Source organism: Malaclemys terrapin, chromosome 2 (assembly GCF_027887155.1).
Source record: "Malaclemys terrapin pileata isolate rMalTer1 chromosome 2, rMalTer1.hap1, whole genome shotgun sequence".
Taxonomy (NCBI): domain Eukaryota; kingdom Metazoa; phylum Chordata; order Testudines; family Emydidae; genus Malaclemys; species Malaclemys terrapin.
Window position 1 is genome coordinate 212145996 of NC_071506.1, and position 15961 is coordinate 212161956.

General features: G+C 45.4%; 1 protein-coding gene across 7 annotated transcripts in view; it reads left to right on the forward strand.

Moving 5' to 3' along the window:
- Positions 1 to 8760: 8760 nt before the first annotated feature.
- TCAIM (T cell activation inhibitor, mitochondrial) overlaps positions 8761 to 15961 on the forward strand; it is a 56245-nt gene continuing 49044 nt past the window's right edge. For 3 of the 7 annotated variants that reach the window (XR_008443983.1, XM_054019818.1, XM_054019823.1), the window contains exons 1-2: positions 9449 to 9597; positions 12768 to 12841. Coding sequence is in view for 6 of the 7 variants with exons in the window: in XM_054019818.1 (XP_053875793.1) it covers positions 12813 to 12841 (29 nt within the window). In the remaining variant the exon portion in view is untranslated. The other 4 variants (XM_054019821.1, XM_054019820.1, XM_054019822.1 and 1 more) reach the window with 4 other exon arrangements.

Genomic DNA, 15961 nt, shown 5'->3' on the forward strand with positions numbered 1-15961 from the left:
CTGTCTTGTCATTTTTTCTAAGATGCAAACTGCCATTTTTGCTAGCTGCCTATCAAGCTTCTGAATTTGAGATTAGACCAGGGGTGGGCAAACTACAGCCCAGGGGCCCCATCCGGCCCTCCAGACGTTTTAATCCGGCCCTTGAGCTCCCGCTGGGGAGCGGGGTCCAGGGCTTGCCCCACTCTGGCGCTCCAGGCGGGGTCGGGGGCTTGACCCGCTCCGTGCGGCTCCTGGAAGCAGTAGCATGTTCCCTCTCCAGCTCCTATGCATGGGGCAGCCAGGGGGCTCTGCACACTGACCCCGCCCCAAGCGCTGCCCTCGCAGGTCTCATTGGCCGGGAGTTACAGGGGCGGTGCCTGCGCACAGGTCAGCGTGCAGAGCTGCAAGGCTGCGCCTCTGCGTAGGAGGTAAGTTCCACCTAGAGCCTGTACCCCTGATCCCCTCCCATGCCCCAGCCCTGATTCCCCTCCTGCCCTCCAAATGACTCGGTCCCAGCCTGGAACACCCTCCTTCACCCCCAGCCGGAGCCCTCACCCCCTCCCACACCCCAACCCCCAATTTCATAAACACTCATGGCCTGCCATACAATTTCCATACCCAGATGTGGCCCTCGAGCCAAAAAGTTTGCCTACCCCTGAATTAGACAGTTCTGTTTGATCCAGTCTATTGAAACATAGCTAGACTCGCACATCGTTGGAGAAATTTCTTTGAGAAAAGTTCTACTTAAATTACATGGAACACAAATCCCAGTCTTTTATTCAGAACTCCTTTATGGTTTTGGAGAATCTTATGTAACTGTGTGATGAGTCGTCTTCTCTCCCTTGCAGCCTATTTGGTTTCCCTCTTGCCTAGCCTGGCCGTGCCTATATTTTAAATGATATGGGCATGCAGAGATTATTTGCAGTTCTGATGTTTTCAATGTGAGAGGCCTCTGCTTTCATGAGCCTATAGCATATATTTTACCCTCCTTTTAATTTTAATTGCTTCAACATTATATTCACAAGTTTATAAAACTAAAATGTAATCTAGTTCAGCTGCATAAGTAATTTTAGATAATCTGCTCTAATTAAAGGTTTAGTTTATTTCCTACATACAAAATAAAATAGATCGTGTCCTACCTATATCTCTAGGCAAAGATTCAGAAAGCCCTGGGAGATGCTGAGTAAAGGCTGAAGACAGTGGGAGTTAAATAGTGTTGAATGGTCATAAAATTTCAGAAGCACAGGGGCCTCTGCACAATAGTTCAGCTTCCCCCTTCTCCCCATCATATGTTGTTGTTGAGGCTAGTCCCCTATGTTTAAATGCCAAGGGGTATCTGTCAAGCACATTATTGGTAAGACTTTCCAAATGAATGCCTTTTTCACCCTGATTCCTTTTGAACCAATAACTGTCCTAGAGGTGCCTTATTCCAGATACTCTTCTCTTAAAAGGGATCATTCAGCTCTATTAACTCCCAACCAGTCTCCTTCAGTAAGAAGGTTTATGAACTTTGGCCTCTGTCTAGTCATAAATGTTTATTAGGTGGGACACAGGACGTACCCCCACTTTCCCTTTCTCTGAATATCTGTTACATCTCTGACTACAAGTTTTTATCTTTAAAAAGGTTAGATTTTTATTAAGTAGGAGGGGCCAGACCTGAAATTTCTCAGCTAGAATAAAGAGACATGTTGTGTGGAAGCTTACCGTAAGTTAGTGATCAGGACATGTAAATATACGAAGAGAGACACAGGGATGGATTTAAGTGGCAGGCTGCAGTTTTATTAATTTAATGCCTCTCTGCAGTATCATCTGCCCTCATTCCCCACCTCTGATGTACCAGGCATTTAAGTGGGTTCAAAGAGGGATTACAGAGCTCCCACTATATAACCTATCTCTCCCAGCCTACTCCAAGGATTCAACTCATTCCTGAATCCTCTCACCCTCATGTGCTCTGCCCCTTCCCCCATCTCTCTTGCTGAACTAATGAATGCAGATGTTGTCAGCCCTGGAGCTTAGCTGTGATCAACTAAGCTGTGGCCACCCTCCTTTGAGCCCAGTGCGCTACAGTGAGTTGCAATTACGGAGTCTCAGGCTTGTTCGGGATGTCTCCTGCAATCACAAAGAAGGGACCCCAGCAACACTTCCATAGGGACAAACATAAGCCTTGTAACAGTTTGGTTTCTAGCACCCTATTGCCTGAACTTTCTGTGAATCAGAATCCTCTGATGCTGTGGATGTCACTGCCCTAATACTGAAGGAAAATGTACCAAGATGAAGAACTAAGGCCAATAATACCTTATCCATTACAGCAGCAAACTGATATCTGGTCAGGTAGCTGTCATACCTATGTACAAATAGTGGGCCAGGCTCACCTTTCCATATGTCTAGAAAGGCTTTGACTGCATTCATATGGCACAGATAGTCATCTGTTGGGGGTTGGACTAGATGACCTCCTGAGGTCTCTTCCAACGCTAATCATCCATGATTGTATGATAGTCATCCAAGTGTTCTTTTAGCAGCACCAAGGCTGCTTTTCCTGTTTGTTTTCAAATACCTCAAATGCAAACAAAATGCTCTTTGTGTAAACCTTACATCAGTTATTTCTAATGCATGCTTGGACCTGTCCCCTGCTGCCAGTGGCACTAGCTCACTAACCCTAAAAGCACCAAAGGCCACAACAAATGCAACTTTAAATAGAACTGCCTCCATCCCACAACCCTCTGTATTTTTATGGGGTGTTTGTTGTCTTCCCTGCATCTGTCACCTCTGGACTATCCCTCGAAAACCTTCTTTCCTAAGAATTCTCTACATGGGTTAGGAACTCCTGCTAGTTCTGCACCAAAAGAACAGACTAGCTAGGTGACCAGATATAGTGGATGAAGCCAGTCCACAGTGCACCAGATCCCTTATATCTCATCACCTGATGCTTGGGGATGGGCCAAAGATGCTGGAGGCCTTCCCTAGTTCTAAATTCCCTGAACTCAACATGTTGTAAACCCTGTTTCCTGAAATGGGTTTTTTCTGCTTAAAATTTCAAACTTTTGGTGAAAAAATCAAAACCTTGTATTTGAAAACTTTCAGAAATGCTGCCAAATGCTGGGAGTTGTAGTTTGGGGGTTCCATACTCCATTTTCCTCTATGGGCTGGTCTCTCTGGCTGAACTATAATTCCCATCATATGCTATGTTCTCTCTTCTTACTGAGCACTTGCAGTACATCATGGAAGTCACTGGCTGTAAAGTATCATGGGAGAGGTCATCTGACTGGGGAACCTAGGCCATAGAAGAGAATGGCGGCATGAAGCAGCCAAACAACCACCCTCACAGGCTCAATGGCAATATTCCTAATCAATTTTTGTTTGGCTGGGGATTTGGGGGTGGTTCAATTTTTCGACAGAAACTCAAAATTATCTGCTGAGAAGAGACATTTTTCATTTAATCAAAAACCTAATTTTATGTCAAAAACCAGTTTCAGTGGAAAATGTTTGATCTCGATTGACTTTAATGTTAGGAGAGTGATAATCATCAGGTGACATCACATGCTACTGACTGCATCACACAAACCTGCATAATTATACAACCAATTTACTTACATGACTTATTGATTGGCATTTATTAGGCTGCAAAAACACCTGAGTGCATGTAGGAATATTTATGCAGAACATGACAGAGACAACGAATGGATACTGACTTAATTTAAAGCTTCACTGAAATACGGATGGGTCCTGTAACTTATCAGCCCTGTTTCTAATTTCCTGTTGTAAGAAAGAAGTGGATTCTGAAAACACCACAGATTCCTAGACTCTGCAAGAAAAACTCTGCTTCCCTCCCACTTTCCCCATATATCACACTACTGCTACACAACTTTTACCACAGTGAACACCATTTTTACTGTGGGGTTGTTACAATTATCTGGATCTGATTCTGATTGCCAGGTACCATCTGAAAATATATTGTTGTATGAATGTATTACTTGTATGATTGTATTTCACGGATATTATAATTGTTTTTTACCCCCTCAAATGACCATGGTAAGGGTGATGCTGGTTTCACTCCTTTTGATATTCCTTTTATACCAAATGAGGGAATTTGGAATATCCCTACCTAGTTTAGATTGATTATGCCTTTCATTTCCCATATTTCTCTTTGATGGGAGTGATTTCTCATTTTAGGAATTTCACTTTCTCATCCTAGATGCATTTAGCATGAGAAATTCTAAATAACTAGAGGCAGTGATTTAAACTCAGATTTTCAGAGTTTAAATCTAGGACAGATTTTCTACTCTCTTGTCTCTGGTGTAATCATACATTTCTATAAAGTAGCTGTAAAATGCTAACATTATGATATACAAGATGGAAGGCGATAATGGAAGGCTTGGAAAGATAAGCTTATTGGTAAATGTCTATAAATATTGATTTCACTATACCCACAAACTGATGAAAAAATATTTCCATCAAGAACTACTACTACTTTGTGTATGCCCAATGTGCCTCAGGTGACAGTGACCAGGATTGATCACTGCATTTGGTCCATTGGTTGGATCATTACCTTCCCTGACTTGGGCCCAGTACTGACAGGGAGAGCAAAGTGAATACTGATCCATTCCCCGTACCCCCTGAACTGAAATTTACAGATCAGCAAAGTAAGAAAAATGCTGCTTGAGAAATTTATTGGAGTGATTTAAACATATTTACTTTGTATAGATTTACATGTGATGTTGATACGTTTTAACAGTTAAAGCTTTAACTTTTTGAATCTTAACATCTCTTTAAATATTTCCTGACCCACAACTTAAAACTTAAATTGATAAAAGTCTAAAAAAAGTTTAAAAATAATCAATATCCATAAAAATTATCAAAAAAAAAAATCAGATTCTGCCAATTCTAGGTAATAGTCATGGACTTCATACATTGCCTGTTACTACTGAATTTAACTATATTTTTGTTTTGCATTGAATCCCAAACACCATTATTATTGTGTATGCAAAGTGCTCAATAATCTATTGAAATGTTGAGAAATTCTATTGGATCACTAACTTGCCCGAAATAAGGATAAGGGCTGTATTAGCATCTGGCCACTAACCTCAGGCAGTAGCGGATTTACCATGGAGCCGGGCCCACACTCCAGGGAGGCCCCTACCAGGCCCACTCTTCTCCGCCCCCCCACTCTCTCCTGCGGGGGGCAGAAGCTTGATGCTCCTGGCAGTGAGGTTCCTGCTGCAGTAGGGCAGCCAAGCTCCCCCTCTCCTGCCTCCTCTCACAGCTTGCTCCCTTCCCGCCCTCCCCCTCCCTGCTGCTGATCAGCTGTTTGCCAGCAGGAGGGTGGGGGAGGAGCACAACCGCAGCATGCTCACCTGGGGAAAGGAGGCAGAGAAGAGGTAGGGTGAGGCCTTGGGGAGGGGAGTGGAATGAGCAGACCTACTCTGACTGCAGAGCTGCACAGCCAGGCTGAAAAAAGAAGGTGCTCCTCAGCTCCCGGGACATTGCAGCTGGACGCCACCTTCTGGGTCCTAGTGCTGGTTGAGCTCCCTTCTGTGTGCTGGGAGCCATCCTTCATCTTGTACAACAATAAGTGCCCATGGTGGGGCAGGCAGGGCAGGGGGACAGAGGCAGTGGGGAAGGAAGGGGGTGGGATGGGGAGGAGATGGAGTGGTGGGGAAGGAAGGGGGTGGGATGGGGAACAGAAGGGGATAGGGCAGGGATCGGCAACCTTCAGCCCGCGGCCCACCAGGGTAAGCCCCCTGGTGGGTTGGGCCAGTTTGTTTACCTGCTGCATCTGCAGGTTCGGCTGATCATGGCTCCAGGCAAATGGGGAGCTGCAGGACGAGGGATGTGCTGGCCGCGGCTTCTCGCAGCCCCCATTGGCCTAGAGCAGCAAACCACAGTCAGTGGGAGCCGCAATCAGCCGAACCTGTGGACACGGCAAGTAAACAAACTGGCCTGGCCCGCCAGGGGGCTTACCCTGGTGGGACACGTACTGAAGGTTACCGATCCCTGGGATAGGGGAAACGGGGGCCCAGCATACGGATCCCCTTGGCAGCAGCTGGGGCTCCCCTGTTAAGCAGGCCCATCAAACCCTCACCCTGACAAGCCCCACCTCCCCTGCATCTGTACCACCCCGATGAGCCCCCCCAGACACCCTCCCCATTGAGCCCCAACCACCAACACCTAGAACCCCACCCAAATGAACCCTGTAGATAAATCTCTGTATTAAGCATCTTCACATAACTTCCATATGACTTTGTATTATGCCTCTTCATATAACCCTGTATTAAGCTATTTTCATACAACTTTGTATCAAGTCCTTTGATATAGGAACTTTGTATCAGATCCCTATGTAGAAAAACTTATAGAAAACTTTGTGTTAAGCCTTGGTATAATGTTATAGCCCCTAAGGATAGTTAAAGTAGAAGAAAAATGTCTTTTTGCTAGGAGTAGAATAAGATTCCCCCTCCCCACACTCCCTTAATCAACTGGCATGTTGAATGAATGAGGTGTGAATGAGCAAGGCGTGGAAGACAAGCACCTCCAGACAGCTAGTTGGAGAGGGGATGGAAGCCAGACCTGAGGACTAGGGCCAGCTCCAGGCATCAGCTGAGCAAGCTGGTGCTTGGGGCAGCAGCTTGTAGGAGGTGGCATTCCGCCCAATCCTAGGGTGGCATGGCTGCTTTTTTTTTTTTCCCGTTGTTCCGCTCCGGCCACCCTGTAGGGGGCAGCGGCGTGGCGGACGGGAGCGTCCTGCAGCAAGCCCGGCAGGGCAGCCCGCGTTCTTCCCTCCCAGCCGACTGGAGCGGTGTGGAGCCCTCCCGGCAGGGGGCACGGCGGGCCGGGCCGTGTGGCAGTGCCCCGCTGAAGCCCTGGCCGCCCCCCCTCCCCCTCCCCCTACTAGCCAGGGCACATCTACAGGGCAGGGAGTCCCCCTGCACCCTGGCTTCGGCCAAGCCGCAGGTTTTTTTGTTTTGTTTTGCTGTTCTGGCCACCGCGATTTTTTTTTTTTTTTTTTTTTTTGCTTGGGGCGGCCAGAAAGCCAGAGCCGGCCCTGCCGAGGACAATCAAACTTGTCAAGTGGGCTCACTAAAGAAGAGCAGACGGCCTCGGGGGTGGGGGAGGGGGTTTAGAATCAAGCACCTTCTTTTGGAAACACCCTGTTTGAACAGTATTGGGACAACACCCAGAAAGAAGCAGCACAAAGAACCAAGGGACACAGATTTTGAATCTGGTATAGATTTGCATGAGAGGGAAGCTGCTATAAATGTGAGGTCTCTTGCAGAGGACGCTGGGACTTGTCAACATAGGAGCATTGATCCAGATCCGCAGAAGCCCGGCTCCACCCCTCCTCTATCTAACTCACCTGGCCAGTGAAGTTAAGGGGAGCAACTAGTTGGTAACAAGAAGACGGAGTGTGTTTGTGTGTGTGTGTATGTGAGTGCATGAGTGTAATATAGATCATATGCATATAATACAGTGTTGATTGATGCATGTATTTCCAATTAATGTAGTGTTTGCCTTATTCCCCCGAAAAGATCCTGTTCAGTACTTTAAGTACAACAATCCCTTCCCCTGCACCCAGACCCCTCCCTCCACTGAGCTCCAACCACTTTTACTTGGTCCCCCCTGCAGACTCCCATTGCCCTTGCACCTGGCACCTCCCTGTGCATCCAGATCCCCCACTGAGCTGCCTGCACCCAGACTTCCCCACACAGAACTCTCTTACCCCCATCTGGATACCCCCACACTAAATCCCTTTGCATTTGGATCCCGCTGCTGGGCTGAGCCTCCCTGCCCACATCGGGTATGCCTGGCACAAAAGTGGCAGGGCCCCAGGGTGTTTCTGTTGCAGGCTTGGCCCTTGTGATGTGTCAGGTTCAGTCTCACTGCCAAGTCCCTGTTCCTGGGGGGTGGGGGAGGCTGCAGGGTATTCTCCTACCTCCAAGCAGCCAGTGGCCTGTGCTCCCCACAGCCATGGTGGAGCTTCCACATTTATTATAAAAAAAAATCAGAATTTTAAAATATTATGCACAAAATTTGATGCAGAATTCCCTCAGGAATATGGGGCACTGTACAGCTGTGATGGTGGGACTGTGAAGGGGGTGCTGGACAGTAGGGGATCTGTGGGTGGGGGAACTGGGCAGGGGTATGGTGTGCAGGGTGCTGTGTAGTTGTGATGGGATGTCAGCGGGCGGGGGTCTCTAGGCAGGGAGTGCTGGGCATAGGGATCTGTGGGGGAAGTCTCTGGGTGAGGGGGCACTGGCATAAGGGCAGGGCACTGGGCAGGGGTGCAGTGTGGAAGGGGCACACTGGCAGCACAGGGCTGGGCATCTAGTAGTTTGCGGTTTGTAAACAGTGCCCTTGTCCTGGGCTGAGTGGGGCCACTCCCACTGTGCCTCATTGCCCCCAACCGGCCCATCACTCTGTGGATGGCCCCCCCATCACATGCCCTATTTCCCCAATGGGGGCCCACAAATATGTTTGGGGCTGGGCCCACAAAAAGTTAATCCGGCCCTGACCTCAGGGCATACTTTGTATATTTATTTAAAAGGAATACAATGTTCCCTTTGCTTGCACTTCTAGCTCCCAAATAAATATCAATTGCTGGGTAGCTCCCAAGTATCAGGGGGTAGCCGTGTTAATCTGTATCCACAAAAACAACAAGCCGTCTGGTGGCACTTTAAAGACTAACATTTATTTGGGCATAAGCTTTCGTGAAAACCCCACAATCCCACTTCTGTGGGTTTTTTTACCCACGAAAGTTTACGCCCAAATAAATCTGTTAGTCATTAAGGTGCCACCCGCCTCCTGTTGCTGGGTAGCTGCGTTCAGACGGAGTGAAAGTTGATTTCCAGCTCAGAGAAAGAGCAGCGTGGGGCTCCCCAGGCAGACCAGCTACTCCCGGTGCGTGGGTGAGGAGACATTGCCAGGCCCCCACTCCCAAAATCCCGCGGAAGAAGTTGCAGCGGCGGGAGCTCAGGGGCGTGCGGCTCCGGCGTGTGCGGTTACAGGCAAGGCCTTGGGGCTCACAGGGTGAAACCCCCAACGTTACACGCGCCGTGGGAGCCGCTAAACACCGTCCGGTTCCGCTCGGCTGAAATCACCCGCGCTGGGGTGGGAGTGCGGGGCCTGCCGCTGCGGAGGAGCCCGGTAACGGCGGGCGGGTTTTCCCCTGCGGGGGGGGGAGCTCGGGAGAGTCCGTTCCTCGGCGTGTGCGGGGCTCGGGGGCCTGGCCCCGCCGTCCCTCGGCACCGGGATCGTTCTGTTCTGCCTCCGAGAATTAAACACCCTCCACCGGGGCGCTCGGGCACTGCAGAGCTCTCGCGCATGCGCGGCTACTTTGACGGATGGGGGTGCGCGCGCGCGGTCTCTCTCTTGGTCGCGGGCTGGAGGAACGCGCGAGGTGACGCGGCTGCGCGCGAAGAGGGGCCAGCGCGCGACCCGGAGCGCGGGCGGAGGAGAGGAACCTGCTCGGGAGGTGGGAAGGGGACGGCGGCGACCCCGCCCCTCAGGCCGCTCCCCCTTCGTCTCCCTCTCGGGAGGGGGTCACAGTGTCGGCTCCCTACGCGCGCGCCCCGCGATGGGGACCGAGCTCCGGCAGGCGGGGGGAGGGGCCGCTGTCACGACGCTGAGGTGAGGGGGCTGGGGGCCTGACGCGGCACGGCGGCTGCTGGTCTCCTGCGTATCTCGGGGAAGTGTCAGGGCCTCAGCTGCCCCCGCGGGGTTCTGCGCTCACGGGCCCTTCCTTGGCCCACGACCCCTGGTGGGGACAGGCCGGGAGCTGCCCGCTGAACGCGCTAGCGGGCCGGGCCGAGCCGAGACAGCGATCGGTTTCCACGTGGCTCGTTTAAAACTTCCCGCGGGATCCCGCTGCTCTGCCGGGCCCGCTGTCCTAGGGAGCGAGGCCGGGGGTGGCGCTTTCCCGTCACACGGTGGCTGGAGCCCCTGCCGCTTTTGAAGGCAGCCCTTTTTGTGTCCGGATTGTAACCCCGGTGTTGTGCGGGGCCAGGTGACTGGCGCTGCCCACGCCCGCCTTGGCTCGGACCCACCCTCAGAGAGACGGGATTTTAAACCACTAACCCCACGGAAACGCAGCCCGCCAGGAGGGGCTGGGCTGCTGTGTCTGAGCGCCCTTCGTGGGGTCTTGGGGTAGGGCGGCTCTGGTCAGGGTCTGGATGCAGACTGACCTCCCCTGGGCTGTAATACGTGGGGCTAGTTTAGGAGATGTTGGTGGCCTGTCATATACAAGAGGTCAAGCTACCCATTTCCCTCTGGCCTTATAAGCTTTGGATGGTCAAGAGTTGGAAGACACTTGGCTTGTGTTTTGTAAACTTCTTCTGTATTTATGCTGAGATTGCAGAAGCGTTCTGGCACCCTGCGCTGCTCATCTGGAGACCCAAACTCCTCCCTTCCTATCTCTCACCAGAGGCTTTGATTTGGAACTGCAGTTACATGACTGCATCTCAGATCTGTTACATAATGCAGCATAGGCCCAACAGGTGTCTGTCTGAGGCAGCAAAATGTTTAGTCACTTGTTAATGGTGTGGATTTCAATGGTGTCTTTTAAATATTCCTGTTGGCAAATCAGCCCTGCTTCATTCTCTCTTGCATAGAGCTAAAGACTCACATTTTAGATTTTAATTTTAAGGCAGTTTTTGCAGTCTAGAGATATCTCATGAAGCACCCAGCAAATTCTATTTTAAAAACTTACTCAAGTCTTTGAATTTTTGTAATTGCACTGCTTATGACCACTCTGAATCTGCCTGGGGTAGCAAAAAGCCACAGAACCAGCTCTAGTGTTGTACTCTTAACCTATGGAAATGTTGTAGCTAAAATGTTTATATGAATGTTTTAGTTCATTCTGTATACACTGTTGTTGAAGTAACCATGCTGCATCTGGCCAATTAGGGAAATGGGTAGCTGCTTCAACAGGCATAAGACTAGAATCTACAAAAATCTTTCACCAGATCACATGCTATTTTAAAGAGTGTGTTGGGGTTTTAAAAATTGTTTTAGAAAAGTGATCAAATTGTTGACTTAACTGGTTAACCATAGCCGATTTTGTGCTGCATGAGAAAAGTGAATATTTCCTTTGTATTTAAACTCCTTCAGCTTTTGCCTGTTCATGACATCTGTCACTCTTACTAACATTGGTATACCTGGAATGTTCAGTTGTTCAGTTCAGCATACTGCTGGGAATGCTCACAGCAATCAAGTGCTCAGTTAAATGTGAGAAACTGACAGCAGTGACTTCTTATACACACACTATGCTGCTTCCCTTGAGGAGACAATTATGCTGAACTATTTCGTGCCTTTCTAAGGGGGAAAAAAAGGCCTACATACATATTAGCCAATACCCTTATACGTGACGTAAGGAAGTGTTTGGCCCTAGATCTATGGAGAATTCCAAAAATATTAAAGCAAAAATTATTAGGGCTCTTTTTAAAAATATATGGTGAATGGACTATTAAAACACAATTTGTTTCAAGCTGCCTAGGTATCACTTGATTAACACTCTATAAAAATTAAAAAAATACATTAAACTTTAAAGACAGATTTGTTTTTTGTTTTTTTAAATGCAGTAACTTTTTGCATGTCACTCTCCCTTCATGTTACAGTTGAGAAGTAAGGCTCAATAGGACTATGAAACCAAATATATATTCACTTTGAGTTCTGAAGTGATAAGGCAAAAATGATGCTTTATTCCCAAAGACTTTGGTGTTACAAGTGGAGTGCAGTATAAATCTAGTTTGTTTGAGGAAAGAAAGTTGTGTTTTGCTCAGACACAACTGTCTTTTGATTAGGGTGCAGATGAAATAATTCTGTGTGTGTTCAGTTGATCAGTTTAATAACATAATACTGTAGCCAACACCAGATGTTTCAGAGGAAGATGCAAGAAAACTGCAGCAGGCAGTTATGAGAGAATCTGCCTCCAGAAATACTCCCTCCTAACCTTCAGCAGTTAGAAATTGGCTTAAGCCCTTCCAAAACTGTTTGGTGGCTTTTGGTTGGTTGGTTGGTTTATTTAGTGTTTATTACAGTAATTCTAGATTTTCTTGTTATCCATACAAAAAATTGCTAATGTCATTTTGAAATCTGTTAAGATTTTTGCCTTGATATCTTATGGTGATGGATTCCATATCTAATTATACATTGTATGAAAAAGTATTTTCTTTTATTGGTTTTGTATCTGCCACCTGTTTTTAAAGGGACACAACCAACTTGAAAACTTTATTTGTTTTGAAAAATTTGAAGTTAAATGTAGCACCTAAGATAACTGGAAGAAGTTTGGGTGGAAAACTGTTTTGCTTTATTTTTGTTTGTTTTTTTTTCGTTTTATTTTGTGGATTTGAGGGCACTTTGTGCATAGTCAATTTCACTGTTTCCCCCTTGTAGTCAGTCAATTTCTCCTGTGCTGAAAAGACAGTTATAAAAAAACAGGGAGATTGAAAAACATTTTAAATATATCAAAGGACTTTTTTTAAAAGCCATACTCACCAGAAACTGGAGTATCTTTAAATTATTCTGTTTAAGATTTTCAAATAGTGTCAGTTCATATCCACCTATATTAATACAGAGTACACATTTTATCACATAATTTACTAAAAGTTACTTTTTTCCTGTAGCTTAGGAAAAAATCTAAAAGCATCCTTGTGTAAAACCAAATCCTGCATTGTGGATTTTCTTAATTGTTCATTACCACTGTTACTTAAATTGTAAAACAGTTTTTTAGAGAATTGAAAGGGGGAAATATAAATGGACACAATCATTAAATATACTTTCCTTTTGTATTCTTCTTTAAGTGATCTAGCGGATGTCTGAAAGTTGACTTGAGCATAAGCAGTGAGATGTTTTGCCATTTGGGGGCTGTGAGGAGGTAAGACTGATTGCCAAATTAATCTACCCTTTAACTTAGTAATTAAAAGCTGGAGGTTTTGTGTTTAATACTTTTCAATTTTTCTCTGAATGGGTCATTTGTTATCCATGTGCCATTTGACATTTTTACCACAATAGCTGCAGTACACATTCAGTCATCCAATGGAGGATGAATAGTTAGACACAGGCTAAACAGAACATAGGTTTGAGTATGGCTTTATTGGGTGAAATAAGCTAAAATTAAATATCCAAAATATAACTGAATTCTTATGCTATTAAAGTTCAGCATTACAGATAAAGTGAACTGTAAGGGTAAAGTAAATTACTTTTAACAAAGATATTCAATGCGAAAGCTACAGGAAAAAGTTATGTTTAATAGATTTTGACAACAATCTTCAACAGGGAGTATTATTTCATCAATGATTCTGTCTTGCAATCCTGTGGCATAACACCTTGTAGCAGAGATTGTGTTTGATAATATCTTTCACAATAGTGAGACTGCAGTACTCTTGGGGTAATGATTTTGCTTTTGAACATGAATCCCTGTCTCTTCTTATCCTCCTTAATCTGAATGCGGTTTTGGGGAAAATTGATCACTCCTTGAGCAAGAAGCCAAGGACACCTTCTTTGCATTTTTTTCTCTAAATAAATTTTAATTTCTTAATTTCGCCCCACAGCTATGGGATGCCTCAAGATCTGTCTTTCATCTTTTCTGTGTATATTCTTCATTCTGTTACATAGGTTAATTGGTCTGTGAGTGTTCCTCCTTTGAGTAAGTTCAAAATAGTTTTTTGCTAGGATCCTCAGCCTACCTTCTACGATGGTAACGTTACATATAGCAGTTTTATTTTTTTTGTTTCCCATCTATCGCCATTTTCTCATTAAGATCTTGGATAAATGTGATTTGTATGTCTCAAGTTAAAAAGGTTATGAGGAAAACCTTGTACTTTAGCCAGAGGTAACTTTTAAAGATGGGAACAGGTAAGGTACAGGGAGCCTAGGCCCCTTGCCAACCAACTATGAAGGGGTAGGCTGCTGACATTCTTGTATGGGTATTATCCATGGATCTTTTTTTTCAGACTATCTTTTGTATGAGCTTTTAACTGTGTCTGATTAAATGTAAAGTACTTAGGAGTGTCTGGAAGGGAAAATCTTTCTCTTACTGCCTCAGAGCCTCCTGGTTACTGCAAAGAAGTTGTATATGGGAGGGGTAACTTTTACGATTGTCCTTTCCTGAATAACTGCCCAGTCTCGGTAATTTCACTCTGCTTCTTGACAAAACTAGGAGTAACAGAAGAGGTGGTAGAGTTGTCTCTCTGCCAATACAAGACTGTGTTGCTTTGGTTTACATTTGGTTCACATTTCAAAGGTTATTTTTTTTTAACTGTAAGGGCTCCCCATCTTCGTCAGAGAAAGCTTTGTGCTTATCATGGTCAGATGGATTCCTCAAGCCCTGCAAGTTTATTTGAATCTTAAATATTCACCTACCCTTTTTTATTAGCCTCATCAGTTGTTTTGTTGTTAACTAAGCGCAGGGCTTAAATTCAGCCAGAGCCATCCAGAACAGAGCTCTGGTAAATATTTTCAAACCTGCGGGAGCCCTGGCACCAAGCCCCGGGAAATACTTGGGGAGAATTTAAGCCCTGACCAAAGTGTTAGAGATACTGACAAACAAGATCAGGGTCCTTATCTCAACTTGAGAACTCAATACTTGTTTTAAAAAAATTGTTAAAAATAAAATTTAGACATGCACATGAGACTCTGATGTCTGACCTTGTTTTAATTGCTGGATGGAAAGGTATTCACATGAATGAATCTGCTGCCCAAGTGGTGTAAAAGAGATTTGGAGATGACCCTAACATGTTATGGATCTATGCAAGTTCTATTTTAATTTGACTCACTATTTAATGATTTTGGAAAAGAAAAGATGGCTCCCAAAGACCAAACCATCTGGATGTTAACTTCATATTGCACTGACTTTCTCTTAAGTTATTTGATTTTCAGAATATCCATATTTGCACAGATCTTGGCTTGTAAAACGTTCTTGGATCATCTTTCTTGGGTTTGTTGATGATGGTTTTACTAGATCTCATAATATTTGAACTAACTGCAATTTGACTATGGTGTTTGTTTGCAAAGGCATTTGGCAAGTGCAATAAAACTTGATTGATTGATCTCCATTTTGGTCATCTTATTTCAGCCTTGCAAAATTATCAAGATAATTTTAACAGTCCAGGCACATACTCTCCTCCCCAACTCCCCTCCCCCTCCCCAAAAAAACAAAAAAATCTGTTAGCCAACTTCTTTTATAGGATAGGAGTAGACAAAAAGAAATGTTCATCACAATTTATTCTCCAGTAAAATTACTCACCCCAGAAAATCAGGTGAATGGAGTTTTATAAGGCTGTCTTATTATTTTTATATGGTCATAATTTCTATGTGAAAGATATGCAGTTATGCCTCTTAGGTTTCATTTATTTGCCTGTCTCGAGTTTATCAACCTCTGACCATACTATGATTTTGTCTGTCTTGCATTTAATTTTGTGAAGTGTGGGGTTTTGGGGGCGGAGGGGGGGGGGGGTTGGTCTATAGTTTTAAATGTATACGCTGTCTTTCAATGCTGAACAGAACTGAAGTGCTCTTCCATCAGCATTCACATTCAGTTTGAAACTAAGATGATGAAGGAAAAATGACTTCTCATGGTAAATTAATTAGTATGCTATGTGAGATCAGTCGGGAAGGAAAAATTCCATTGTTAAACATTTACCATTTACTTGGTATTTATAAATGTGCTGTCCTGTTCATTTAACACGACAACTCAGACAACTTTGTACTATGGTCAGAAACCTTAGTGATCTTTTACCCAGAATTTGCCTTTTCCTCTCATTTCTCTAATCTGCCGTGCAAGTCTGCTCTTTGTCATTTCCAGAATGTTGCCAGAATTTGCCCTTACTTCAGCTCTGCCTCTAAAACTTAAAGACACACTATCTCCCATTTGCCCACTACTTGCTCTTACAACCTCGAACTCTCTCCTTTAATTGTCCACAATTGAAGCTTACCCTTTAACTTGTGCTTTCTGATCTATCTAAATTTCTTCATCCAAACACTCCCTCTCTTCAAA